Below are 27,566 nucleotides of genomic sequence, written 5' to 3' on the forward strand. Positions count from 1 at the left end.
CTGACATCCGTCACCCCCCCGTGTGTTCCACGCTCTGTTATCCAATAATGTCTAATATGAATGTGTGCTGGCTAATTAGAAAATAGTTTTCTTCCAACAAAAACACTGCATGTTTCCATCGTTAAGGTTGTGCGGTGCATTTCAAAACCCATGCTTTTGGGTCCCTGAAACGTATTTCTCTTTTACAATATCAAGGTGATGATTATTCCATAATTATAATTTTCCCATAGGAAGGGGACACACACGCACGCACGCACACAGTGTTATGAAAGAATGAAGTGTGTTTGATACAGGAATGCAAATGCAAGATTTTTATTTGTGGTGACAGTTGTGTCTCATATGCTTCGAAGGAAAAACTGCTTATGTCGATCCTTTGTTTTTCCAGATGAGCTGCCGTATCTGTACGTTCCACTCCATACTATCATCAAATTGACGCCAGTGGCATACGGTTGTAAAATGGAACATATTAAACTTCCCATCGATTGCGTTGACACACATCGTCCCAAACCGAAGGTAAGTTTATTGTCGCTGTCAAAAATGAACGGGGATTTCTTTTAAATGCGTTGCTGGTGCGTTAAGTCACACGTCTCTATATCTTGGTTTATCCTAGTTGCATATCCCCAAGAACCTAAGTTTACCTGTAAATATGGTAGTTCAAGTCCTCACGTAATGTGCCAACATTTACTGATCAAGTTAACTCAAAATCTCTGGTTTATTGACGTCTTTTGACAGGGTTGGTATATACAAGATTTTGTCGAAATCAGACTGAAAGTTGGAAGATAACACGTGACAGACGGAGCTGTGTGTTCGGGTGCTTGTACGGACAGACGGTTTACCAAAAAGATGTTATCTCTGTGTGTGTGTGTGTAGAATGTCTGTGAATCGTGTGTGTGTAGCGTAATATGTCAAATGGCCGCAGATTCTTTTCTTTCGCAGTTACACTTCGTAATCATGAATTGCATGTAATTCTGATGACATGTTGCTTTGTCTGCCTTGTGATTAACATCCTTGTGACTGGATGCGTCATAACGCTGGTTTCTGCAGCGATGTACAAGTTTTAATCATCAGTAATACAGCATGTTGTCCAGTCTCTGAGCTTCGTCATCTTGTGATGACAATGTGAACTTTTGGGTTCCATAAAGGCGGAATGTCTTGAGCTTCTGTATGAATGTCGGCTCCTCAAGGACGACCTGCGTCGTAGGCTCAATTTTTGTGTAATTTTAAAATTGTCCACAGTGTTGAATGTTAAGTGATCTTAAACTTAGTAAGTGTGTTGTGTGACATCTGTTGCGTGCTTTGCCATCACGTAATTGTTCAAAGTACTATTTTTCATTGGCACATTGCACAGCGGCTTATATTCTTTGTCTCAAGGTCATGTGTACATAATATTCAGAGTAGTACTGCACTGGAATTAAGCAACTGCAGTGACGTCACACCGCCTTTAACTGCCTTGTAGAATAATATACCCCTTAATGAGATATAAATGCCGTACCTTAAAGGTTAAGAAAAATGTAGCCGTAGTCTGTCGCGAGGTTCCATCGGTGCCAGCGAATAACACCAACAAGCTTGTATGATGCTTGTTCACAAAACGAGTGCTACTCAATTGTACTTAAGTATTTTTACTAAGTATATTTGTTTGTTTAAATCTTGTCAGTCTAATCACAATAAACTTCCTATTAAATATTAAAATATTACCATAATTAACATTTAAATATTTAAAATATATTAAATGATGTTCTCTATCGAAATGTTCGATTTACATTAGATCATCACTTTTTTATACGACATGTTTCAGTTCTAAAAGAACTATCTTCAGGTGTATAAAATTATATAAACTTAAATATAATTTCTTAAATGCAACTTTTAGTCATATGTTTATCAGATTTCAAATGATGTTTTCTTCCAGATTTTATTGTATTTTAATATCGTATTCGAAGTTGTTCTGTATATGTACGTCGTGCTTAACATGATTTTGTGGGGGTGAACGTTTTGTTGTTGTTTTTGTATCATCCAGAAATGAAGTTGTGGAGGAGTAATAGGAATTTTATTGTGATTAGACTGACAAGATTTAAACAAATATATATTTATCACAATATGACGCAACTTTATCATCTCATTTTTACTAAGTATATAAATTGTTCATATTTTGCTGCCTTGACTTGAATTTCGCACGCCCGGTTGAAAGTAACAAACAAGAGGCTGATTATCCTGAGATTTCTCGTAAGTCTTCTCCAGACGTACGCTGACACCTTAAAGTAGGTCTCGTGTGCTCGTACCCACATTGATCTGATTCGTTCTTCGTGGTTCTGACGTATCTCGTTTAATATTGTGTAAGTTGATCGGTCCATGCATCGTCTTGGCAGAAACAATAATCTCGTTTGGTCCGCTGTGTTTTCATACGTTTCACAGTCGTGAAGAATTTCATGTAAATGTGACATTTGTTCTGTAGCTCAAGGGCTTTTGAATGTTTATTTCTTCGTTGAGACTTGTGTCCATTTTATGTGTTTTTCAAAAATAAAATTTGTTGTTTGTTCTTTAATGACAAAAATGTAGCCGTAGACTGGGATTGTAACCGCCACTTTAAACTCATTCCAGGATGAGGAAGACCCAAACATCTGTGAGGAGCCGCTAGAAAATGGTGGCCGGGACTCATGTGATTTTGACTCCCAGTAACTGTTTGCAAACGCACACAAGTCTCTTTAAATTGGGGAATTTTTGGTAATGTGGATAGTTAAATGGGGCAGGAACCAGGTTATAAATGTAATGGAAAGTTATCAAGAAAATGCTACTCGTTCAGTTTGACTGTTAGGATTCTGAAACTTTACATTTTCTTGGAATTTATTTATTGCAGTATACTCTCAACTGTTTCTGTCAATCCAGACTTTTTGAAATTTCCAATTTGCACGTGAAATTTTTGCTGGTCGTATTCACAGTCGTGGCGCCGTGCAGGGTCGTCCTGGTGTTTGCCTCTTCCGTGAACTCGCCACACGAGGACATGCAAATTTATAAACTTTTAAATAAATTTAATAGGTAATGAAAACTAATTAGGCGTGATGGCGTGTGGATCCATGCACAGATATTTGGGAGTGTACTGTAATTATTTTGTGTTCTTATTCTGGGCTTGTAATTTGTGGTTACTCTTGATTATTTAAGCAGTGGTTCTGAATCTTTGGTGCACGTGAACACAAGTTGAAATTTACAAATATCATCATAAGATTTTTTATTAAAAAAATATTTAAGTACATACGTAACATTACTGGGAGCAACGCCGTAAAAAAAACATGAGTTTAGTCTTTAACTTCCCGAATTTTAAATCTTGGAAATATGTTTAAATCCCACATTTGATGGCATTTGTCAAATTTTTGCGTTACTTAGCCTTGTTTGTTTATTTGTTTGTAAGAGTAAGTTAAATGTAATTGAGAATTTTGAATCTTAGCATTCGGTATCGTGCCTTGTCGCTAATTATATCTTCTGGAATCTTCTGTTCAACGTTCTAGAGACGATTAGCGCTTTTTTCAATTTGTTGTCGTTTAGGACACGTTAAAACGCGGTAAAAGGTAGTACTCGTGTACTCAAAGAAGTTTAGAACTGCTGCTGTCGACGTGGTTAAAAAGAAGGGAGGTGGGTACAGATATTTATTTATATATATGAAGTGCATGGGTGCATTTATGTTTGTACATAAACATGAATATAGTCAGAGACACATTACGTTGTTTGTAAAATGCATTTTTATGTCTTTGCTGTCTGTATTTTTGAGTGAATATGGAACTTAGCCCTTGTAATATATAAAATTAATTATGTGGTACTCAAAAGTTATGAGAATGTGTTTTCGTAAGCGAAGATTTATTTAAGTGACCGAATTTTCGATCGTGTACCCTTCGTCACACTTCCGTTACGAATGAACGCGCGGGGCTCAGTAATTCTGCCTTCGTCAGAAGCGTGTCTTGAGCTGTTCTCTTGTAATTCCTTTAATCATCCGCTGAATCTGCAAATTATCATTAACTCTTTAAAGCCTGATAGTAACCGCGTGTCTCATCTGTTTTAACAGTCGCTAACTCTTCATTTTGTGTTTTGTGTCGTTGTTTCTTTAACCAGTTGATCTTTGTAATGGGGAAGAGTTGTGTTTTCTTTGCGGTACGGACTGAATTCTTAAATGATATTCAGACGAATTATGATTTTCATCGTAACCAGCGATTATTTCGTTAAACAGCGTTAACCAGTTGATTTTCGTAATGGTGAAGTGTCGTGTTTTCTTCGCGGTACGGACTCAATTCTTAAATAATTCGTAGACGAGCTTCTGCTTCGTCTTTGGAAAAGTTACGTCACAGGGAGCGAGGTCTGGAGGGTAAGAGGGGTGGGGGTAACAGCGAATTTATTTTTGACCGTGGACCATAGAACAGACGGACTGATACCGGGCAGATATTTTGCTGATTCTCGGTACAACTTTTGCGGACTTTTCCAACACGCAGGCAGAACTAAACACAAAAACCCTTTTCTGTTGATCTGCTCGTTTAAAAGATGGCGAAACAATTTTACGTGTCATCACTTTTTTCAGTTTTACGTGTGACTGATCACGAAAATGTGCTTCATCGCCCACCAGCTGGAAACTCTTACTTTTATCGTTAGCGACATTTTTGTTTGAGCATTCACGTGACTTTTGGGTACCTGTAACCTAGTGCATGTGTGAAAGGTGTACTGAGCATGTTATGTAATTTTAGTAAGCCAGAGTGTGCATGGCTGCCGTGAGCATTTGTAAGCCACAGAAAGAACTGTGAACATGCTCATGAGAAACTTCTGCTTGTAACAGAAATGCTCTATAATTCATGCTGTATTAATGCCTTGTTTGATCTGTTTCTGCTCTTATTAAGTTGTGGATTCTAAATCACTGTTATTGAATTTCTGTCTTTATATAATCTTAATTTAACAAGAAATGAATAACAAAACAAAATACGCTTATATTAAATCTCTGAAGATGGCCGTCTGGTAGAAACTGATTTTTCAGAGGTCCTTGCTGCCTCCATCATCAGGGCAATGATGGAGGCAGATTTCTACCAGACTACGCGGCCGTCTTCATATTTGGTGCCATGAGATCGTGAAATTCTACTTAATAAATATCCTGTATTTATTATAATTATGTCTATTTATGGCGATTAGTTGGCGTATTTTATTTGACAAGAAGAAATCTGCCGGTGAGACGAAATGACTCATTAGCTGAGTCTTAGTTTGTACGATTGTGGAAGTAAATGGCTGTTGCACGTGTGTGCGTCTTGACTTTATTTCTAGACTGTGGAGTTGCCGAAACGTCATGCCCGACAGATTGAGAACCTGCTGTTGGGGAACTCCCTGAAGTAACACGTGCCTTGACAGTTGGCGTAAGACTTTGTGCGGTGCGCGCTAGGCAATTGTTCTGTCGTGACGGTAGATGGTTTATGTTAGAGCTTCTGTTGTTTTATTCCGGTGTGAATTACGTATGGAAAGTTTTAGGTTAAATCTGTCATTACTGGATTGCTTAAAGATTGTGTGCATGAAATAGGTTTGAAATAATATAAAAATTCGCCATCAATTAACTTCAAGGATAGAAGAACGCGTTATACTTTTTAAAAGAAAATCGATTTTAATTTTTAAATCTTTGGAATGTAAAGCTTGATTTATACAGTTTTGAGTGGCGTGCTGTTGGAGTGTTACTAGGATTAAGCACGGAATTTTTAATTTGTAAAATTCTTCTTTTGGACTTTGTCCATCGTCTAAGTTATAAAAAAATTGTGAAACTCCGTTCGAAAGCTGGACTCTGCTTTCTGCTTCAGGTAAAGATTTTGGAAGGGGGCAGAAAGCTTCCCTCGTTATTTCTGACTGACTTTTGACTATTTATGAGTGCGATGAAGCATCTGACTTTGACGTGCGAAACAGTTTGTGTCTACCTCCTCCTAAGATTTGTTGTCTTGTTTTCCTTTATCCATATGATTCCTTTATTTCCTTCTTCCTTAACATTTTATTACAGAACTACAAAGTGAGGAAGAAGTATTATTCGAACATTTTCCACAAGCATTGTTCTGTGGTTGGGGTTTCACATCCATAAAGACCATGTGTCATGGTTTTTCTCAGTCTCTTCAAATGATTATAAAAATAGGTTATGTTGTTTTTCTTTCATGCTCTTTATAAATTCACACTTCTCCTATGATTCCTCGTTTGATGCTTTGTAAACTCTGCTATTGAGCCAATTAAACAACCCAGAGACATTTCTAATTAAAATAAAAACCAATTATAATTAAGTCTCGTTTATGTATCAGATTCCTGGCACTCTTGAAGACAAATTCAAGCGGGAGAAATCGGCCGCGATTGTGACCGCAAATCACCACGACAGCTCTTGATGGTGGGGCAGGGATCTAGCAGGATGGCGAATGGAAATGTAACGTATGTACAGGCCCAGCGACGGGAGAGGACGCCTCTGGGGGTCGACGACGTGCTCCGTCTTTGTCTGTCTGTCGGGGAAGAAGATGTTTGGTGCTTGAAGGTTGCATTATGTATGTGTCAGTGTGTAAACCTTCCTTATAGTCAGTCCAGTGTTTTAAATTGTGTATTTCTTGCAGTTTCCTCCCTAACGTCGTGTTAAGATCGTAGAGGATTTGCGGCTGCCAGGTACAGTGTTCGATCCATGCTTCCGTAAGTTCTGTTTCCTCCGAACATGAAATTATGTTTCTTTCTTCGCTGGATCTGAATTCCGTAGGCTACGGGTCCTAGGGATGGGAAGACGCTTCTCAGGGAGATGACTTACTCTCACTTTTGTCTCCTTGAAGTAACTGTTTAATACGTAAAAGACAACAGTTATTAGGTTTGCATCTAGGTCATTCTGCTGGAGTCTGCATTCTGAGATCTTCCTCCGTCTGCTTCGAAGCAAATCGCTCGATGGAACCAGATCCTCTCGATTTGTCCTCTGAAAGTTTCCTTTTTTGTAGTAAATTAAGTTCAGACATCAGAAGTTTAAACGTCGCCCTGTTTCTGAATCCGAATGATTCTCATTGCCGCGCAGTTCGCACTTTTAACTTTATAACTCGATAGTACGTGACGTCATAGTCCAGTTGGTTCAAATCGTGGTTTGGGTTTTCGTCCTCGCTGCTTCACACGTGGCCTAATTCTTATAATATTTCTTATTTTATCAGGCAGACTGTTCTGGGGCTGTCCACGTACATTTTTGGATGTTTCTTGCGAAAACTTTACCTTGTCTCAATTTAGCGCGGAATATTAACTTATTTTCTTTGATGTTACGAGCGTGTCGTAAATATTCTGTTCATTTACCCCTGATTAATGGACTCACGTTCAGTTTTTGTAGGGATATTTTGTGTATTCCTCATTTACGGTATTTTACTGTCTGTAGAACGCGATGAATACGCGCGTCACGTGTTTTAAACCTTCAGCTGTCAGCAAAATGATGGTCTTGTATCTGTTATCTGTGTTCACGTTGTCAGAACTTTGACTCTGATAAATTTTAATCTCTACGAAAAGGTATTTTTTATACATTTCAGATGTAATTTTGTGTCAGAGACAGTTTCTTTTCTCTTTTGCCAAGACATTTTTCAGAACAAAATCTCAGCTTTAGGAAGATCTGCGATGTTTAAAACTTTTTAACGTCGTCTTCTGCACCCTCAAAATATCTCGTCCACGATAAGCGAAAGATTTTCTTTGACTGTTTTGAGTCCCACGTTCAGACTCAGAAAACATTTTTTATGTAATGTCTTCGTATCTGCTCTGATCTTATTGCACTAACATAAGAACACAGGTTTTTAAATTTTAAAATTAAACTATTGGACGTAGCGACACGCGGGACGTTCCAGTCCTGAGACGGAGGACTGTCTTGGAATGCAAACGTAGATTTGATGCCGAATGGAGTAGCGGAAGTGACGGAATTGGAACTTCTCCATTATTTTTCTGCTAGTACTCTGAATACATTGTGTGGCCTTGTTGTCATGGTGATACGTATCAAGGAAGACCATTTTAAAATATTCACTGCGAAAGATTTTATAGTCTTAATTTTGTTCTTGGTAATCTCTATTATCGTTGCTACTTGGTCGCAAATATAATTAATATATCATTATAATATATGTAGTGCTGAACGTTATTGGTGGTGTATTCAGAACAATTTATGTGTTTATATTGTAATTTGAATATTATAATTCATATAATTCTACTATTTTATGTAATTAAGCTGAGTTAATTGACTCATTGAGTACCAGATATTTTTGTCGAAGAATAATAACAGGATTTGAAAAGATTTGCGATGTTTACTTTCTTAAAAATTGTTTTAGTGTTTTTTTAATATTATCTTTTCACCAAAAGGTGGAGTAAATTTTTTAAAATGACAAATGTACCTCGTCACTGGTCTATCTTTATTAAAATGTAAAAAAATAAATAAATCTTGTGACTGGTACCCAGTGTGTTGAGATTAGTGCTGCAAATCTGACGCACTTTTATAAATATTGACGTGTTACGTCTTGAATGGGTTGTTAACATTTTACAGAAAGTAAGAGAGAGCTGTACTCTGTAAAAAAAACAATGTTGCTGAAAGCAGTTGGGTGATAAGTTGATATTTTTGTTATAGTAATGAAAAGATTTTAAGGATTTTTACGAGTCAAGTGAATAAAATATTAATTTGTCTGTGCCCCCAAAATTTTTCCCACTCTTAATTTTTTTTCATCGCACAAATAAATTGATCTCACACATGCGCGCGCACATATTCATATGCAGGAGCATGTGAGTGTGTTTATGGTATTTGGGGCTCCTGAAATATTTTGGAACATCCATCTGAAAAGTTATTTAAAACTCAATATTCCTCTTCTTCTTTGTTTGTTTGTTTGTTCTTTGTTTCATCCGTAGTAAATACGTACTGAGAACTCTTCTAAACATATTTCTGCTACAGGGTGATTCAAAAGTCACCGTGCACATGCCCTAAATGGCATACGTAATGTGTGTCGTGTGACGCCTCATAATTTGTACTTTTTGCCAGATAATATTTTGGTAAAACTGAGGATGCAGTCGGCAAGACATGTAGCATGTGTGGGAGAAAACCTGATATCACTTGAGAGGTGTAGGTGTGTATAGGAGGATAATATTAAAATGGATTTGAGGATGTGGACTGGTTTCATTGTCGCTTGATAAGGTACATCTTGAACATGCCGTGAAAATTTTTGACTCATTGATATTCTGATGGACCGTTTTTTTATTAAATTTAATTTTGGAGAATTTAATTGAAAATGTTTTAAGAGAATTTTAATTTGTATTTAAATTCGGGAATTTTTTTTATTACCGCTTTGCGTGAGAGCGTAAATGTCTTTTCTCTCTTTGAGAGTATCTTCCTAACCCACCGAGAAGTTTCGAGATACCACGCGAATTTCGTTCCGTGCGCTGTTTTTGATGGTTCCTGTAGCCAGACGTCTGATGTTAATTCGACGATACTTGAGTTTGAACTCGGCAGCAGACGTCATTAGATAACAAGAAGAGATTTTGTTTGAAGAGGCCCTATTTCTGACGCTGTTAAATTTTATTGTTCGCATTGCATCATGGTTCTTGTATTTTATAAAGTCTAAATGCATTAGACCTTCTATCTAAACAGCTCCTAACCTCACTTTCCGTTCGGTTTATCGATATAATTTGTGTCCATTGTTGAGTGATTTAAAATGAAGTAATTCAGTTTTGTTGATGCACGTTCGTGTGATAACCGAATATAAAACCAGCTTTCGCGTTTATAGCATCTTATATCTCTCTGTCTTTATGGTTGTCAGAATAAATCGCAAGAAAGTAGGAAAATGTTTGCGTTGTTGCGTCTAGATGTTTAATTAGTTAACGGTAACTTTTGTCATGTCCTTTTATAAATAACAAAACGTGCATTTCGTTAAATCGGTATACGTATCATTAGACCTATTTTGTATGTCATTGTTATGCGCTGTAACTAGATTTTGGGCTTAAGACATTTTGATGAAACAGTTGCATTGTTGGCAAAGGACGTGATCAGCTGAAGTTAAAATGTGGGTGTTTGTTAAGCAATTGTGTTACGGAGGCTTTCAGGGATCGTGTTTGTAAGCAGAATCTCAACACATCTCGTATTTATTTAAGGGGTTTATACCTGTTTGCCACTGTAACGGGGGACCACCTTGTGTGAACACCACATTGTAGTGTTTCTCGCTGGAGTGAATCCGTCTACCATCAGCACGAGCTTCGGGCAATGGGAAGCGTCCTGATGAATGTGTTAATGGCCAGTAACTGTTCCGTCGGGTACAACCCAGTCGTCTGCAAAATGCAACGACTGTACCCAGGTTACGAAAAATTTGATTTGCGAAAAACCATAATCACACCGCGTGGGCAAAATTTTGAGTTCTAATTATTGGAGCTGGTGGTATCTACGGCCAACAATGTGCTTTTAGCAATTCTCGCCGTGTATAATTTGGTCCGTTTCGTGTTTCCTACTTCGGTAAATTACCTGTTTCGGCCATCTCTGTGATAAACCACCATGTCATAAGTTTTGTGTCACGCCTGTTTTGGACATCCATGGATGCTGGGCGCATTTACATCTCCATCTTGCAGAGGGGGGAGCGAGTGACTGGTCATGTTCTGTCTCGTGTAGCTCTTTCGAGATGTCGTTGCTGTACCATCTCGACCTGGAAGGCTCACCATTGGCTGTGGGTGGGAGAAAGTACGTCTTACCAAGATGGAGGACGAACTTGAATCTTTTTTTTTTTTTATCGGAATCGCTTTTGTTTGTAATGGTACGAAAAGAGAATGGTTGTCGAAGTGAGCTTAAATCCGTTCAAACAACATTTTCAATGAAGGTTTCCTGCGATTTTGTTCCTTAACCGACGTTTCAGAGGTGCTTACTGCCTCCAGAAACACATACAAATTCCAGCGGCTCATGAAAAAAAATGTAGTAGCTACTATTTGACAAGCTAACAGTCGCCAAACTGTTCCGCCAATTATGGAATCTTTCATGTTCATTACCGTGTTCACAAAATCCAGCAACATCTCCCAATTAAGTCCAGGCCACACACTCTTGTAACATTATTTTAAACTCCATTTTAATATTATCCTCACATCTTCACCGAGGTCTTCCAAATGTCTCCAACAAAAACTAAAATAAAGTAGCATTCTTTCTTGTGTGCTGGCCCTTCAAAGCCACGTAAACTATACGTTCTCTCTATTGTAACAATCAATAACTCTCCATTTTATATTTACGTATGTCGATCTTCGCAATGGTGAAGTGTCGTGTTTTCTTCGCGGTACGGATTGAATTCTTAAATATTATTCAGACGAGGTTTCAGCTTCAATGACGCAATGACGAGTTTTAACAGATGATGGTTACGCGATAGTTGGCAACAGTGGCAGTTTCCCTGTGTTTTAATAACTCTTTAGCGTATTTATCCCATAGATTGATGGTTATTGGCTAGTAACCTAACAAATGTACGTCTACAGTCCGCGCTCGGTTGGACTTAAGGCACCAAATACTTTTTTAACCTAACATCGCAACTGAGTGGTTCGCTTCGTAACCTGGACACCGGTTATCGTAACTACATTTTTCGTAGTTTTCCTCAGTCGCTTCGGGCAAATGCTGAAATGGTACTTCAGACCAGGTCACAACCACTTTCACGTAATTTATAATTAATTATTCACAGAACGAATTCGAAACCGCTCGTCTGATGCCAGGCTTCAATGTTGCCTGATTTAGAGACGTTAAGAAACTCTTAGTATAATTTAAATTTCATCCGAGGCAAACGCTGACCTTGAAGTGTATCTTCAGGGCTTCGAACTGAAATATTTGTATGCATTTAGCATTGTTTGCATGCGTTCTACATGTCCCAATGATAAACTTCCTTGAGATTAGGCGAAATCACAGTCGAGATTTGAAGTGGGTGCTTCCAGATTACAAATCTCCAACTTTAAAGCTAAGCTTGGTTTCGACCTCCACTTTTGCTTTCCTCGTGCGTGCTGTATAATTATGTTGTTACAGTCACAGGTAATGAATTAAATTATGGACTCTGTTTTATCGGTAATGTTTACTTTCGTTCTGTGTAACTGTGATTTAGGATTGTTTGGTTTATTTCCATGCCTGGAATTTTTTGTGCATCCCTTTGGCTTGGGTTTGTCGACAAAACCTGTTGCTTGGTCTTCGGTTCTTTGAATGAAGGTCAGATCCAACTGCCTGCAAGCTCACACAGCCGCCATGTTTTTTTTTTGTTTTTGTTTAATGTATTCAGACGGTATGAATGAAAACTGATGTTCGGTACTTCGAATGTAAGCTCCAGATTTTTGTTCGCGTTGCTTCGACTTTGATTTGCTTTGTTTTCGTCGATTTTGAGTGGATGAAGTCTGTATGAATGCAGCTGGTAATTTATTAACCGTGTTTAATGATCTACCACGATCTAATCCCTACCATTAACTGCGTGAATGCTAATCATTGCTTTTGCCCTTGACTGAAAGGGTACGCGGCCATTTTTATCATTACCACATTTCGCTGACAGAAGGAATATCGTGTGAGAAAACCATTCTCACGTCACCAGGCGTCTTGCTGTTATCAGTAACATGAGATTCTCAGTTAACATGGAAGATTAAATTGTTATCAGGAAGAAAGAAGATAATTGATTGTTGTGGCACAAATCTTGCGCGCGGTAATACGCATTTGTTCTTTTGTCGCTATTCAGACTGACCTCTGGTGTGCAGAACTTAAAGCTGTCACACAAGCCTCTACCGGTGAGTTGTGAACGTCGTGTTAAGGCGGTGAATCTGTAATACCAACAACACTGCTCGGATTTAAGTGGTCGAAGGAGAACGTTCTTGTTTATAACCTGTTATGAAGGAGTAACTAAAGATTATTTATTTATTTACAGAGGAAAGTGTCACGTTCTTTGTTAATTTTCTTGTGTAGTGAAACATTTCAGTGGAAATCTGTGCTTTCGCGCAGTTGGTTGGCAACTTTTCTCCGTCATTTTACTGTGTCACATTGTGCGATGTGGTTTGAGTCGACTCACAAATAAGTAACATTCGAGTTATGTTTACATATTACAGTTATGACACTCGCATTTCAAATTAGCGTCTCTTTGCCACTTTAAGTGATGCAATATTAAGTGAAATACTGCAATGCGTCGATTAGCATCTGTTTTTACGGGGCAATAACTCTGCTAATTTGGAGTACATATTGTTTTGTAAGCAGAAGTGCAACCTCTAATTTGTTTGATTTACACGCTGAAGAAGCTTGGGCTACTTAACTGCAGACACATTTGTTTCGGATGCGAGTATTATTTTTATTACATTTATGTTTATTTTTCATTTTGATGCGTCAGGATTTGAGTTCGACACTTCAAATGCCCGATTCGCGTGTTTAAGTAGTGGTTAATGGAAATGTCTGGTTCATCTGGTAGCGGGTCTTCCACCTCAGACTCAGAGGCGAACAGGGCAACGCTGCAAGCCGATGTGTATATACCGTTAGCTAATGGAAAACGTGAGCGGCAGTCAGAATCACCAGACAATTCCGAATCACCAGCAGCGGGAGAAATGGACCCATGTTTACCTGTCAACAATAAATTACAACAGTCCCCCGATGAAATAGACAGTGCACCAGTCAAAGTGAAATCAAATTTAAAGTCTTCTTCAACTAACAGTCTGAGTAAGAACAGGAAAGTTAAAGATTCCGAAGATGCAGGAAAACCGTCTCAGTTTATTTCAGAATTGGAACAGAAATTACGACAAAAAACTGGTTTGTCTCGAATCGGTCTGATTGTTGCCTGTGCCGTGATTGTGTTGTTGCTGGTGTTTCTCATTGTTATCATCACCCTGGCTTCAACTTGGCCCCGAACACCGCACAGTCATCTCTTCCCCGTGTGTACCAGGGCGGCGTGTCTGCAGGCCTCAGCACAGGTGAGTAGGCCCTCTTGAACGAATTATGTGGAGTTGAGTGGACAGTTTGAAGCTCCGGCCCTTTTATCCCCGAGGAAGGAGCCCCCAGAGCCGGTCTGGACGCGGTGGCAAATAAAAAAAATACCTCTGTCATAATCGGGATCCGAACCCGTGTCATCCAGTCGCGTATTTTCTGAAACGTACGTGACGTGTCTTCGTGTTGGCTTTAGCTCAGTATTTCATAGGTTATTCTCGATAGGAGTGGTTAATAACGCAGTAAGGTTTAAGTTACGAAGCCTTGTTTATACATTCTGTAGTTTTAATTAAAGTCAACGAAAGTGGCGAATTTTTGGAACATATTTCAGGTTATCATGGCGGTGAAAATGCCCATGTTAGCCGCGCATATTTGTTGATATATACCAACTACCTAGCCCTGAAGATGGAGTCGTTTATGATCCTCAGAAATGTTGGTATGTACCGACAAACGACGTTGCTACCCAGAAGATAGACATCGCGTTTTCGAAACCTTTGCACCACGTACAATTTCAAAGTCCCATACTATTGTGATGTGTTGGGGTTGGCATTGTTGAACTGTTTAATGACATTGTTGTATTCATGCATTGTTGTATTATTATTGACATTGTTGCATTTAGCATTGTTGTGTCTACATTGTTGCGTCTGTTTATTGACATTGTTGCATAGACATTGTTGCATTTGTATAAAAGCCGATTGACATCAGCAGCAACAAATCCCATGCCGCAGAGGCCTTCAGCCGAAACGGCCCCTCCCTCTCTGGGTTCATACCCCAGAGACCCAACCAACCAAATTCCTTCGACAACTTGCCTGACAGGATAACCTCCCATCAGCAGCAACAAATCCCAGTTTGAATGGTCGAGGCTCCCGCCACGACGAAACCCCGTTAGCGTTAGCAAAATTTCCGTTCTTATATTACGACCGTTTACCATTTCCAGCAATGCGTCTTGTGCGCAGGAATGGTTTCACCTAGGTAGGGACGATGCTTGCGCTTGCGCAGGCCTCTGCCCTCAGTTAGCTTCTTTGGTTGGTTGGTTGGCAGCAACAAATCCCAGTTTGAATGGTCGAGGCTCCCGCCACGACGAAACCCCGTTAGCGTTAGCAAAATTTCCGTTCTATATTACGACCGTTTACCATTTCCAGCAATGCGTCTTGTGCGCAGGAATGGTTTCACCTAGGTAGGGACGATGCTTGCGCTTGCGCAGGCCTCTGCCCTCAGTTAGCTTCTTTGGTTGGTGGTTTGGGTTGACAATCGAGTCGATTGTTCACGCCAGCCGAGGCCGTCCCCAAAAGACGGCCAAGTCGGCACAACGAGTGGTTAGACTACTCGGCTACCCTGACTGAGGTTTTCCGTGCTTTTCCTCAGTTGTAAGGCGAATGCCAGGGTATAACTTAATAGGGGCACGGCCCGCCACCCCCACCCCGATCACGGAGGCCATCAGCTGAAATGATCTCCCCCCATGCCGCAGAGGCCTTCAGCCGAAACGGCCCCTCCCTCTCTGGGTTCAAACCCCGGAGATCCAACCAACCAAATTCCTTTGGACAACTTGCCTGACGGGATGACCTCCCATCAGCAGCAACGGATCCCAGTTTGAATGGTCGAGGCTCCCGCCACGACGAAACCCCGTTAGCGTTAGCAAAATTTCCGTTTTTTTTTTTATATTAAGACCGTTTACCATTTCCAGCAATGCGCCTTGAGCGCAGGAATGGTTTCACCTAGGTAGGAACGATGCTTGCGCTTGCGCAGGCCTCCGCCCTCAGTTAGCTTTTTGGTTGGTTGGTTGGTTGGTTGACAATCAAGGTTGTATACCGTCCCACGCTACACTATAAAAGCATCAGTATGTTCCTGCCACTTCGATGTATCGATATCGTTTGATAATCGATAGCCGTATCTTTTCTTACGTCATAAAGTGAGGCGTTGCTGGTATAATATCTGTACCACGTATCTGGTGAGATTAACTGTACGTTTATTGCCTTGAGAGCTCTGCCGATTCACTAAGAGTACTTAAAAAGGAACTGGCTTAGTAAGATGCTTTAGAAGGAAGTAATTAACAGCTTTTATTGGAATCAAACTTCCACTTTCGACCGACTTTAAGCTAAAAACTCCAAACAAAACAAACAGCAGGTCTTATAGTCAACGTACACGTTTTTCTACGTCATTAATACATTTTTCTTTGATTGTTTAAAGACGCTGTTTCAGTCCCAGATATTATGTCATCATTTGGAAGGACTGAGCCCTAACCTATGGTCTTTATATGACGAGGGCCGTTCTCCTGTGGTTATTTAACATGGAGATGCTCGTTCACGAAGGAACACAAATATTATCTCGTTGGATAAATACCGCAGTCCTGTCGGACAGATTAACTCAGTGGTAACACTTTTGGTTTTGTAACCTATAGGTACCAGGTTCGGCTCTGTCGTAAAGCGTCCTGGGGAAAATCATTGCCTATTTTTTATGCATTCCACTTGGAACATTCGTAATTATCAGTGTTTTAACTGAATAACACCCGAAGATTGTGACGTCACGGTTGTGTGGTTAGCACTACTTTATATTCCGTAAGTCCAGGGTTCATAACTCGGTTTAGAGACCGGCTATACTGATTTTCGTTGTTTTACTCAGTCCCTCAAGGCAATTTCTGGGATAGTTCGTCAAATTAAACCACGGTCGCTTCCTTCTGCATTCTCTCCAATTCATAGTTTACTGTAATCTGACAACAAAAACCATGAAGGATCATTCTTAATGAGAAGCTGATAGTCGCTGAACTGGTAGTGAAACTCCCCGCCTTTTATGGAACCCGGAGTTCCATGACCATGTTCACAGAAGAACATGACTGACTTTATTTTCAAAACTTAGGGGACAAACCCTTTTGTTTGTGAACTGCATTGAATATTGGCAACCCTTTTCATGAGCAGAGGGGCGTGGTCTCAAAGAAACGAGACTGTGGATGAATGTAGGTCATTTCAGACGCTTTGGGCAGGGTCTCTTGGCCGCTGAAAAGACGCACCTGGTGATCCGACCAGAGGTTTAAATCTCTTCGAACTTACGGAAATGCAGAATTTGGCGTCGTCTCCTTACCATCTGCTTGTAACATCTGTTCCTCTGCACTTATTTGTCTTCTGGCCCCGGCCAAAAGACTCGTTCTGTCCTATTGTGTGACGAAATTTTGACACTGCAGAACGCCATCTGCTTTTCCCACCGCATTTGTTTGCCTTCCCGTCTGTGAATTACCAGTGAGAATTTTAACTGAACCAACGCTGGTGGTAAAGAAAATATTACTCCAAAATGTAGGGTTACCGATTGTTACAGCAGGTGGTACATATAGTTACCACTGGATTTAAGATGTTAACAACGTAATTAATTTGGTGTTGAAGAAAATTAATCGACTATAACTTGACACGGGACCCTGAGATGCGTCCTATTTTGATGGTCGGCAGCTGAAATGATGACTCCTAAAATGTGACGAACGTAAACCAAGGACCATGTGTCGTTACATCATCGTCTTTGTGCGGTTGCCAGTCGACGGCAGGGGCTGCCCATTCAATCGTCCTAGTAGCTCTCCCTTCGGTAGACGAAATCATTAATTGTCCCCAGAGGAGAGAGTGGTGGCTGATTCACCCTTCTTTTGGATCGCACCCCTCGGCATTTGGAGCAGGAAGCAAGCACAGGGGAGGATAAATCCCGTCTCCTATCCTCATCTTCCGACAGGGAAGGACTTCGGATGTCCGCAAAATGGCGATCTGAATGTGGGCACAATTATTGAGGACCGAAAATTGAGTTTCTGTTCTATGACACCCAATATTTAATTCTACCCTGCAGAGGGAAGAGCTTCTAAAATGAATTACGGAAAATTTCCTTTCATTACTTAGGACCTGGATATGCATGTGACTAGGTAACTCCATGGAGCAGACTGCTTGACAAGATAACATTCGCTCATCCAGCCAAGAGCCCGAAGTTTCATTGCCGTACGTCCTTTTCTCTTGTCCCCTGTGCATGCTACATGTCCCGTCACATGTACTTTGGTATTCTCATTATGAAACCTTCATTTTATAACTGAGTCAACATTATCTTCCGTCTACTGATCCGTTGTCTTGAACCAAGGCCTTCGAACCGCGTGTAAATATTAATTAAGAATTCAGCACGTACCGCGAAGAGAACACAACACTTCACAATTACAAAGATCAACTGGTTGACGCTGTTTAAGGAAATAATCGCTGTTTACAATGAGAATCGTATACGAAATGCAGTTATGCATTGTTAAAGAGAGTGGTACGTGTAGTTACCATTGGGTTAGAACAGTGGTATTCAACCTTTTTTGTTCGCGTACCCCCAGATATAATTTCTCTTCAACTTTGTACCCGCAAATTTGTTGGTGTATAATTCAAGTTATGCATAGTATATAATCTACATCTAAAATAAATTAAATAAATTACATTACTGATTATTCAGTGTTTATCATAAAATAATATATATATTTTTTAAATTTCACGTACCCCCTAAGATGTCTTCGCGTACTCCCGGGGGTACGCGTACCCCAGGTTGAGTACCACTGGGTTAGAGGGTTATATTACAATTTCTGGAAAGGTTTTAATTTTATTCACTATCAGTACACTCTGCCGTTCACCAAAGACAGAAAATTTAACAAATTTGTCAAGAAACACTTCAGTAGTGTTCTTATGGGTTGTGACGGCATGCGTTCTTGTAGAAGGTTATCAGTGTTTCGATGGAACGTATTGCTTCCATATTCACGGCGTCACAACCTGGAAGAACACGATCTGCATCTTCTCCTCCGCGAAAACCTGGCGCCTCACTTTCGCCGTGTTAGCCTCGCGCCGTGTTGACGTGGTGCGAGGTAAAATACCCTTTCCCGTCAGAGTCGTCGAATCGGTAAGCGGTCATAACTCAGTGGTACCCGAGTTAACGCAAAAACTGATCGTGTGCGACGGAAGTCACGTTCCTGAGAGCTCAGATATGGGTAAAATCGCGCGTAATATATATGGCCGGTCGCTCTGCAGAGTTAACTTTGTTCTGCGACTGTTTCTTGTTCCTGAGTCCCTTTCATTGTCTTTATTACCAAACATGGAGGAAGCCTTGTATGGACAGGATGTCCAAGCTATTCCGAGCGAGTCAGTACAACGTCTACGAAGTAGAATTACACTTCAGTGACCCTCCATCTACTTGCTTCATGAGCTAACCTTTTAGAGCACAGTGGTTCTTTAACACTGACAACTCTGCATTTCTCCCACAGAGTGCATTTATGTGTTTCGTGTGATTCTCAGAATTTCCTTAAACAGCGTTAACCAATTGATATTTGTAATGGTGAAGAGTTGTGTTTTCTTCGCGGTACGGACTGAATTATTAAATATTATTCAGACGAACTATGATTCTCACTATAAACATCGATTATTTCCTTAAACAGCGTTAACCAGTTGGTCTTTGTAATGGTGAAGTGTGGTGTTTTCTTCGCGGTACGGACTCAATTCTTAAATATTAATCAGACGAACTATGATTCTCAGAATAAACAGCGATTATATCCTTAAACAGCGTTAACCAGATGATCGTTGTCATGGAGACGTGGTGTGTTTTCAAGATGTCTGTCATCTGGGTTGTAGCTCCGTATAGTTTGGTAGAAGTTTACGGACGTTTCAGAGGTCCTTCCTGCCTCCATCATCAGGGTGACCCATCGCCCTGATGATGGAGGCAGCAAGAACCTATTTATGCTTTATGTTCTGGGAAAGAGTTTACGATATCTTTCTGATATTCGTAAATCAACTTTCATGTTCTGAGGCTGTTCAACGAAAATGTGAAGATCTTCCTAGGTTACGACACTTACAATGCCCGTATTCCGTAGTCGGGCTGAACGGAATTTTAATTACATCCGATATTTTGACTAAAATATGTCAGCACATCCAAATTTTGATCAAATTGGGACAACCAGAAGAGACTTATTCACATCGTTGAGCGCGGGAGTGGGTGGGGAATCCACGCACGGGGAATCCCCTGCCATTATGGAAGGCCTTGCGGTATGGAACGGCAGTTGTCAGTGTTTTCAGTAACAAGTTAGGAAGTGTACGTGCAGGCGACGGCCTTGCATTCTTCAGGGTGAAGTTTCTTGCGTGTGTTGGAAATTCAATCACTTCAGGAAGGTTCTTAGCCCTGCTGTTCGTTGAGAGGGGCAGACAACCTACCAGCTCTGCTACTTTCTCTGGGAGACAGACAGACAGATCCTTCAACCTTGCTCCCAGAATGATTTTGCATTTCAGTGCAACTTCTTTTGTTTGACCAGGAGAGACAGAGCATGTCTGGCGTCCATTTCTCTTCTGCGGCCTCGGCTTCATGCCGGTTCGTAGCACAAAAGGAGCTTCGATCTCACGTGCGTTGGATACTACTTGGAGCACATTTCTTCTTCAGAAGCTTATAGTCACTCAGCTAGTCAAGAAATCCCCCAGTTCTTATATAACTCGAAGGCTCATTACCATGTTCACAAAAGCTCACCGTTGTATCAAGTTGTGAAGCAAGTCCACATTATTCCGCCTACTTTAATATTATCCCCCATTCTCCGAATGGTATCGTCTCTTCAGGCATTCCAACAAAAATGATTTTATGTATTTCTCTCTCTTCCATGCATGCTACATTCCCCCCTTCCAAGTTTCATCTCCTTGAATTGATCGATCTTTTAATATCACAGGTTAGGAAGTTATTCGTTACGAAATTTTCTCTAGTCTCCTGTCACGTTCGTTGAATTATAACTTGGCTGCGATGCGAACTGATTCACGGCGCTTCATTTGCAACTATCGCTTATTATTTGCGTCAGAGGAAATGTCTTTTGTTGCTACGTAACGCGTCTGTAGTTCGTTTGTTAGCTTCTGCTCTCCCACATTCTTGCACAAAGTGGGAAGACGCATTCCATCCACCCTCATGTTTAAACTTTCGGACGACGAAAAGGAGTTTGATTAATCGTGAAGTGTAATGGTAACTATATGTACCACCTCACTCAGCATTAACTAACTCTGTATTTTGCACACAGAGTGTATTATATGCGTTTCGCATGATTCTCGGGATAAACAGCGATTATTTCTTAAACAGCGTTAACCAGTTGAAGTTTGTAATGGTGAAGAGATGTGTTTTCTTCGCGGTACGGACTGAATTCTTAAATATTAATCAAACGAATTATGATTCTCAGAATAAACAGCGATTATTTCTTAAACAGCGTTAACCAGTTGAAGTTTGTAATGGTGAAGAGATGTGTTTTCTTCGCGTACGGACTGAGTTCTTGAATATTACCTGGACTGTATATGATCTTCGTGCGACAGTATTACCAACAGCAGTTCCTGGTTCGGATTCGCAGTTCTCTCTTCCCGTTGAACCTGCTGTTTCTCGACCGCCAACAAAATTTCATTTTGGTGCGAAACGAGCTGAAATTAACCTGTAACAGGGACTGGACGTAGGAAGTGTGAGGTGAAACTTCCGGGGTTTTTTTGTTTGCCTCCAGTTCGCATCCGGATTGAAACAACAAACCGGTCATCCATTGTCGTGTTATTTTCTCTTCACTACTTATGCAGATAGATGGCACTGCACGTTTGTGGAAGAAAGGGTCGCCATCTTGTGTAACGGAGGGGGTTGATCACATTTCGTGTGGTAAGCAACGTTATTGCTTCAGAATTACTCTGTGGAGACGGAGCCCTTCTTAAGGAGCTCATAGTCGCTAATAACCTTCCTTTTGTGGATCTCGAAGGATCATTAATCTATCCTGAGCTAGCTTTATCCAATCCACGCCTTCACATCACGTTTCTTTAATATCCTTTTTGATGTTAGCATCTTTTACTCATAGGTCTTTCACCTCTTTAAGGTGTTGTGACTAAAACTATATAAATTTCTAATTTCCCTCGTGCTCTCTACATGTCCCACCCATCTCCTTTTTCTTCGTTCGCTCTCTTAATAGAACTACCTTCAACTTTAATCTTGAATCAGAGCCTTTTCATACTGATTCGAGACGAAATTGCAAGTTTTTGCTCGATGGTAGAATGAGGGCCCTTCTCGCAGGAAGGGAACAGTGGACATTCTTCCACGGTTGTGGTCGGATCGTCCAGGTACTCGCCCGGAACACCGCTGCGGTAGTTGGCAGGTTAGGTTTCGTGCTTTTATTTAACCCAAGACCTTCACACCTCTAACGCAAGTCAAGTGGACCGACCACAAAGTTTTATTACACTCCTCGTTATGGTAAGTGGTAATTAATTTTGTTATCCTCTGCCCATTTAAATTAAAAATTCCTTTTCTGAGGTGCATTGACCATCAACATTGCCGATACGCTTTGCACAGGTAACTAACTCGATGGAACACAGCCCTTCTTGAGAAGCTAGTAGTTGCTCAGCTAATAAATTCAAGTTTTTAAAATTTATTCGCTGTTTATTTAACTATGCTCAGACTGTATGTACCGTTGAATGGTAGGATAATTAATGGATGATAAATTGTAAAGGATATGGAAGGAAGCGGTCGTGACTTCCCTGGAGGGACTAAGGAAAGCCAGAATAGCCGGTCTTCGGGCGAAGATTTGAACCCGAGACTTCCCGAGTACGAAGCAGGAGCGCTAGCCACTCGGTCGCTTCACAAGAGACCAAGTTTTACACCCATGTAGAGCGAGTTGTATCTCTTGGCATCGACTTTGATTAAAGCAACCAGCGAGTCCTTTTTTGGTGGTACCCTGGTTTCTCGTCATGAACGCGGAAATGCTTCGTGTGACTGGTGATGGCGTCCTCGGGGCTTCAAGTATCTGGGAGCAAAGTTTAAGTAAGGCACCTTGTTCGTTTCTGTGCCAAACGGTTGGTACTGCTGAGATGCATCGCAGATTTCTTTGTCTAGACAAGAGTTTTTCAGTAAGAAGCTATTAGCGTTGTAGTAATCCATTTCAAACCCCAGTGGACGCTCGATGAACCCAAATCTGCGGTGTTAAGATTTGTCTTAACCGTTTAAATTAAAACTTAGTAGGTACCACGTGCTTTGACATTAATCAACTCCTCATTCTGTCCACACCGTGTATTTATGTATTTAGTGTGATTTTCAGAATAAACAGCGATTATTTCTTAAACAGCGTTAACCAGTTGACCTTCGTAATGGTGAGGCGTTGTGTTTTCTTCGCGGTACGGACTGAATTCTTAAATGTAATTTAGACGAGCTTCGTGGCTTAAAGGGTCAACATAATTAGAGAAAATGCCTCCTTACCTTTCTTAAAAACTGCTATAAGAGTAAAAATGTAGTCCATCATAACATTCTTTTTAATTGTTGTGTCAGCGGTTAAAGACGTGTTTATGTAGACAGTCTGAAGCCTTTGTGCTGAAAATCTGAAACGAGTTTACCGAACCCGAATGACAGTGTAAATATTATAACGCTATTGGAAGCCATTTCATAATTATATTTTCAAACTCCTTTGTGATCACGGTGGTCTATCGGTTAGAACGCTGACCTTGTAATCCTGGGGTCTGGGGTTCGATTCCCGGCGGTGCCCGAATTTATAACTTGTGTTGGGCAAGGCCGTGGTCTAGGCAACATGGAGTTTTCCTCCGGGGGCTTCCCCGGTTTCTCCGTGGCATTCCAACAATTACTCCATTCACACACAGAAGAAGGCAATGGCAAACCACTTCTGGATCATCTGCCAAGAACGTATATGAACAGGTCCCAGTCCGAGAAAAGGATGGAAGGATCCTGTTCATATGGACCTGTCGTCAGACAGAACACTAATAATAATAATAATACCAACACGGCGACAATGCAATCTTTTATGTGGGAATAACACTGTCTCTAAAAACGGAAATAGATAATAATTAAAATTAGTTAACAATCGTTACGCGGTGACTGACTCGGTCTGTGAAAATTACATTTTTAAAAAATGGAAGCGTTAAAATTAAGGCTTATAGTTTATGTGTTTGGTCAAGTTGAAACATGGTTTTCAACAGCCATTGTTAAAGCTTGGTTTCTGTAATGTAATATATTCATTGTTAGTCAGCAGATTTAACAAGGCTTCTCGTTTTGCCTTGGCATGTTCTTTTAAGCACAAAACAAGCAAACAGACGAGAGAGTCCACAAATCGACGTTTTGTACACGTGAATTAACGCTCGGAGCGTAGAAAACCCGTCTTAAGAGGTTTTGAGTTCATGAGATCGTCGTGCAAAACGGGGATTTCACTTCTTTGTCGATAATGATATTCTCTGTCGTTGGTATAGCAACGCAGCGCTGTTCATGCTCAATAATACGATAAACAGATGACGGTAGCAATAAGAACTGTCGACCAGTTTGATTCGTCATGGCTTCTCGAGTCTGGTGGATTGGTTGCCAATGGAACCGCAGAGTAATTCAGGAGCTGGGAATTAATTGGAATGCGGTTTGCATGTTCCATCGCTGTTTCATAGGAGGCGTGGCTGGGCGGAAGGCGTAAGAATATAGTGTGTCCCAAAAAGTTGTTTTCGCGCTGTTATACGGAGTATGAACCTTTCGTGTGTATGTCGTACATATGTATTGGGACTCCCTATATTTGTTATGATTTTCTTTATGGCGGGGAGGGGTGTTGTAGAAGACACGCTGACACGTAATTTTCATGTTTTTTAGTCCCATGATGATGTTCTGTTTTATACTGACGACGATGATCACTCTATAAAGTTCGCATAATTCTCCATTAGCTCCAGAACGCGTACTAATATTTTCGATAAATAACTACATTTTTAAAAACAAAATAGACGTCCGAACACAGAGGAACCTTATAAATTTTGCACGCTGTTGTACACGTGTGGAAGAAAACACTAATGCCATCTGACATAAGAAACGTGTGTCGAAATGTTCTCATCCCTTTGTACCGTTTTAAAACGGAACGTTTGTGTATTTTTATTCTCGCCTCCCGATGATTCTGACGTCTAAATCGGCTGTTACGTGTTTATAGCAGACCCACTTCCGAAATGAAACAAACTCATAGTTCCCTTTGTTGTCCTGTCACGTGTCATTCTGTGGTAGCAAAGCCAACGAATCGCCCCGTTCAATTGTTCTATTGTCTGTTTGCAAATGCCGTCCTTTTCTGTATTAGCGTGGTTTTTTTGTTGTTGAAAAGTTACGTATTGTGGAAACAGACAAGGATATCCCAGAATAGCTCTTGAATTGTCTATTTTAGAGTTGCTCAGACGCGCACTTTTACAAGTCTTGTCTCCTTAACGTTATATGTATATATGCAAATTTATAATCGAACAATAGAATGCCTGGCGTGTTGAGTACATGACACTCATACTTAATTCTGCTTGAGTCGTAATAATTTTGTTATTTGCCATTGTAAATAAGTTACAACTTATTTTTTTAAAGATAATTGTTGTTATTTTCTCTTCTGGAAGAACAAACGATAGAAATTCGATAAGCAGAATCGATACTTACAATATAATTATCGATTCTGAATTGGTGTACGCTAAATTCGTCCAACATAACCTCAAACCTGTAGGTAAACATGCTTTCCGAGTTGCCGAATTAAGGGGGTTCTCCACATCAGGTGGCTTTCAGTTGAAACTCTCAGTTAATGTCCTGATCTGCTCAGCGAAAATTGGTAGCTCCAGATCCTCGTAAGAATTTGCGTGGCTGCAGTCAGCAGACCTCGAGATAGGACACACATAGTTAACCCTTTGAAGCCGAAACTAGTCTAAATAATATTACATTTAGTTCGTACCTCAAAGAAATCACATCGCGTCTCCACAACAACGATCATTTGGTTAACGCTGTTTAGGGAAATAGTCGTTGTTTGTGTGAGATTCATATGTACCCCATGCGGACAAAATGCGAAGTGACTGAATGTTAAAGAAAGTGGTTAATATAGTAACCACTATGCTTCGAATTGAAGATAATGCATGATTTCAAACATGCTTACGTCATTAATTACCGACAATTCCATTAGTCTTGAAGTGACACCATTGTACGTCAAGCAAGGCAAATTCCCTCGCGCGTCACGAAATAAGCTTGACGCATTTCGAGTGGAAATTGTTTATAACTGAACGGATTTGAAAACAAGAGGAGAGATGTAGCAGGTGGGAACAGCTGTTTTCTAGCGATGGAGCGTCGTTGTGTGTGGCCATTAGCGTCGTTGATTGCATTTCGAGTTATCTTTAACTTCAGCGTTTATAAAGACCACTTCCGGGTTTTTATTGCGGCAGTAAAACACAGGTACATTGTTTCGGTCACGCCGGTAAGAGACAGTTTCTAGGTTGGCCTTACTCGCAAAAAGGGAAGTTACTTTTCATTTACCAAAGGACATTGTTTATTTATGTCTGTGCAACTCTTTTAATTTAAGACTTTTCTGGCCCTTCTTGAACACTAATTATCAGCTCTGATCGTGTTGTGCCTAGCTAAAAAATCAAGTTATCATTTTGACTGTTATTCGCGTTGTGTGAATCCTAACCTCCAAGATTATAATAATGTTTTTGTTGCCAAATTTCTACAGCGGAAGGCGTGTTTATCGGATGTTTGTCAAGACAATGAATGACGTATTTCGACTTCGTTATGTAAGTTTGTGGCAAATTACATGTCACGTTATTAAAATTCTGGATATTTAACCATTCAAAGTCGAAACTCGTCTAAATGTACATGGTCTCAGCAGTAAATCAGTTACGAAATAAGATGGTATTTAGAGAATGCTGAAATATAACAGCAGATTGGTTTGCTTTCACTTGCGTCATGTTTGTCTAGTGGGGCAAATTTTTCCTTCAGAGCTTCTTGCGTGACCGTCCCCTCGTTTTGGTACGTGTGCACTGATTCACTGCGAATCATGAAGTGCAGTATGATCACCGTGCCACTCGGGACCGTCTGATGGCTGAATCATGAATTTCGAAGGATTAGGAAGTAACCGGCCGTGACTAATAACTTACCTGACTTTAACCTAACCTAACCTAAACTAACCTAACCCAACCTAATCCGACCTAACCTAACCCAACCTAATCCAACCTAACCCAACCTAACCTAATCTAACCTAACCCAACCTAACCTAATCTAACCTAACCCAACCTAACCTAATCTAACCTAACCTAACCTAAACTAACCTACCCCAACCTAATCCAACCTAACCTAACCTAACCTAACCCAACCTAACCTAATCTAACCTAAACTAACCTAACCCAACCTAACTTATTCTAACCCAACCTAACCTAATCTAACCTAATTTAACCTAACCTAATCTAACCTAACCTACCCTAACCTAATCTAACCTAACCCAACCCAACCCAACCTAACCTAACATAACGAAAATGTTTCTTTCAAACAAGCGTCGATTTGTTTACTGATATTAGACATGGTCTCTCCAACGCTTTCAAGCTCAGTGGTAACTATATGCACCACCTGATATAACATTCACCAACTCAGCATATTTCTCACTGAGTGTATTTATGTGTTTCGTATGATTCTCAGAATAAACAGTGATTATTTCCTTAAACAGCGTTAACCGACTGATCGTTGTCATGGAGACGGGTTGTTTTCTTTCAGGACGTGTAGCACGCATAGAAATTTCGTGTCTGTTTTTATGAATTTCTGTGGGGAAACTTGGAAAACGTCAGTTTGCAAGGCCGAGAAGGAGACACGAAGATAATATTAAGATTCTTTCTTGACCAGTGGCGAGATCTGGTGTTGTCGGTGTTGAACCTTCTGGTTCTTC

The 27,566-nt window shown here is 40.4% G+C and overlaps 2 protein-coding genes across 13 annotated transcripts in view; both read left to right on the forward strand.

Annotated features, from left to right (window-relative positions):
- Positions 1-9,121, forward strand: part of Pfrx (6-phosphofructo-2-kinase/fructose-2,6-biphosphatase) — a 38,097-nt gene extending 28,976 nt beyond the window's left edge. For 9 of the 10 annotated variants that reach the window (XM_022081998.2, XM_022082004.2, XM_022082005.2 and 6 more), the window contains 2 exons: positions 386-513; positions 6,288-9,121. In XM_022081998.2, the coding sequence (XP_021937690.1) occupies positions 386-513; positions 6,288-6,368 (209 nt within the window). In that variant the 3' untranslated portion in view covers positions 6,369-9,121. Of the gene's footprint in view, positions 1-385; positions 514-2,595; positions 5,260-6,287 lie in introns of those variants that run through there. The other variant, XM_022081999.2, reaches the window with a different exon arrangement.
- Positions 9,122-12,346: 3,225 nt separating this feature from the next.
- The window catches only part of goe (endothelin converting enzyme 1), a 33,940-nt gene continuing 18,720 nt past the window's right edge, over positions 12,347-27,566 (forward strand). Inside the window, exon 1 of one of the 3 annotated variants that reach the window (XR_002546183.2) lies at positions 12,347-13,893. Coding sequence is in view for 2 of the 3 variants with exons in the window: in XM_022082011.2 (XP_021937703.1) it covers positions 13,372-13,893 (522 nt within the window). In the remaining variant the exon portion in view is untranslated. The remainder of the gene's footprint in view (positions 13,894-27,566) is intronic. The other 2 variants (XM_022082011.2, XM_022082012.2) reach the window with 2 other exon arrangements.

This window comes from Zootermopsis nevadensis, unplaced genomic scaffold (assembly GCF_977971745.1).
Source record: "Zootermopsis nevadensis isolate Lab colony 2312 unplaced genomic scaffold, Znev_1.0 Znev_ptg000003l, whole genome shotgun sequence".
Lineage (NCBI taxonomy): Eukaryota > Metazoa > Arthropoda > Insecta > Blattodea > Termopsidae > Zootermopsis > Zootermopsis nevadensis.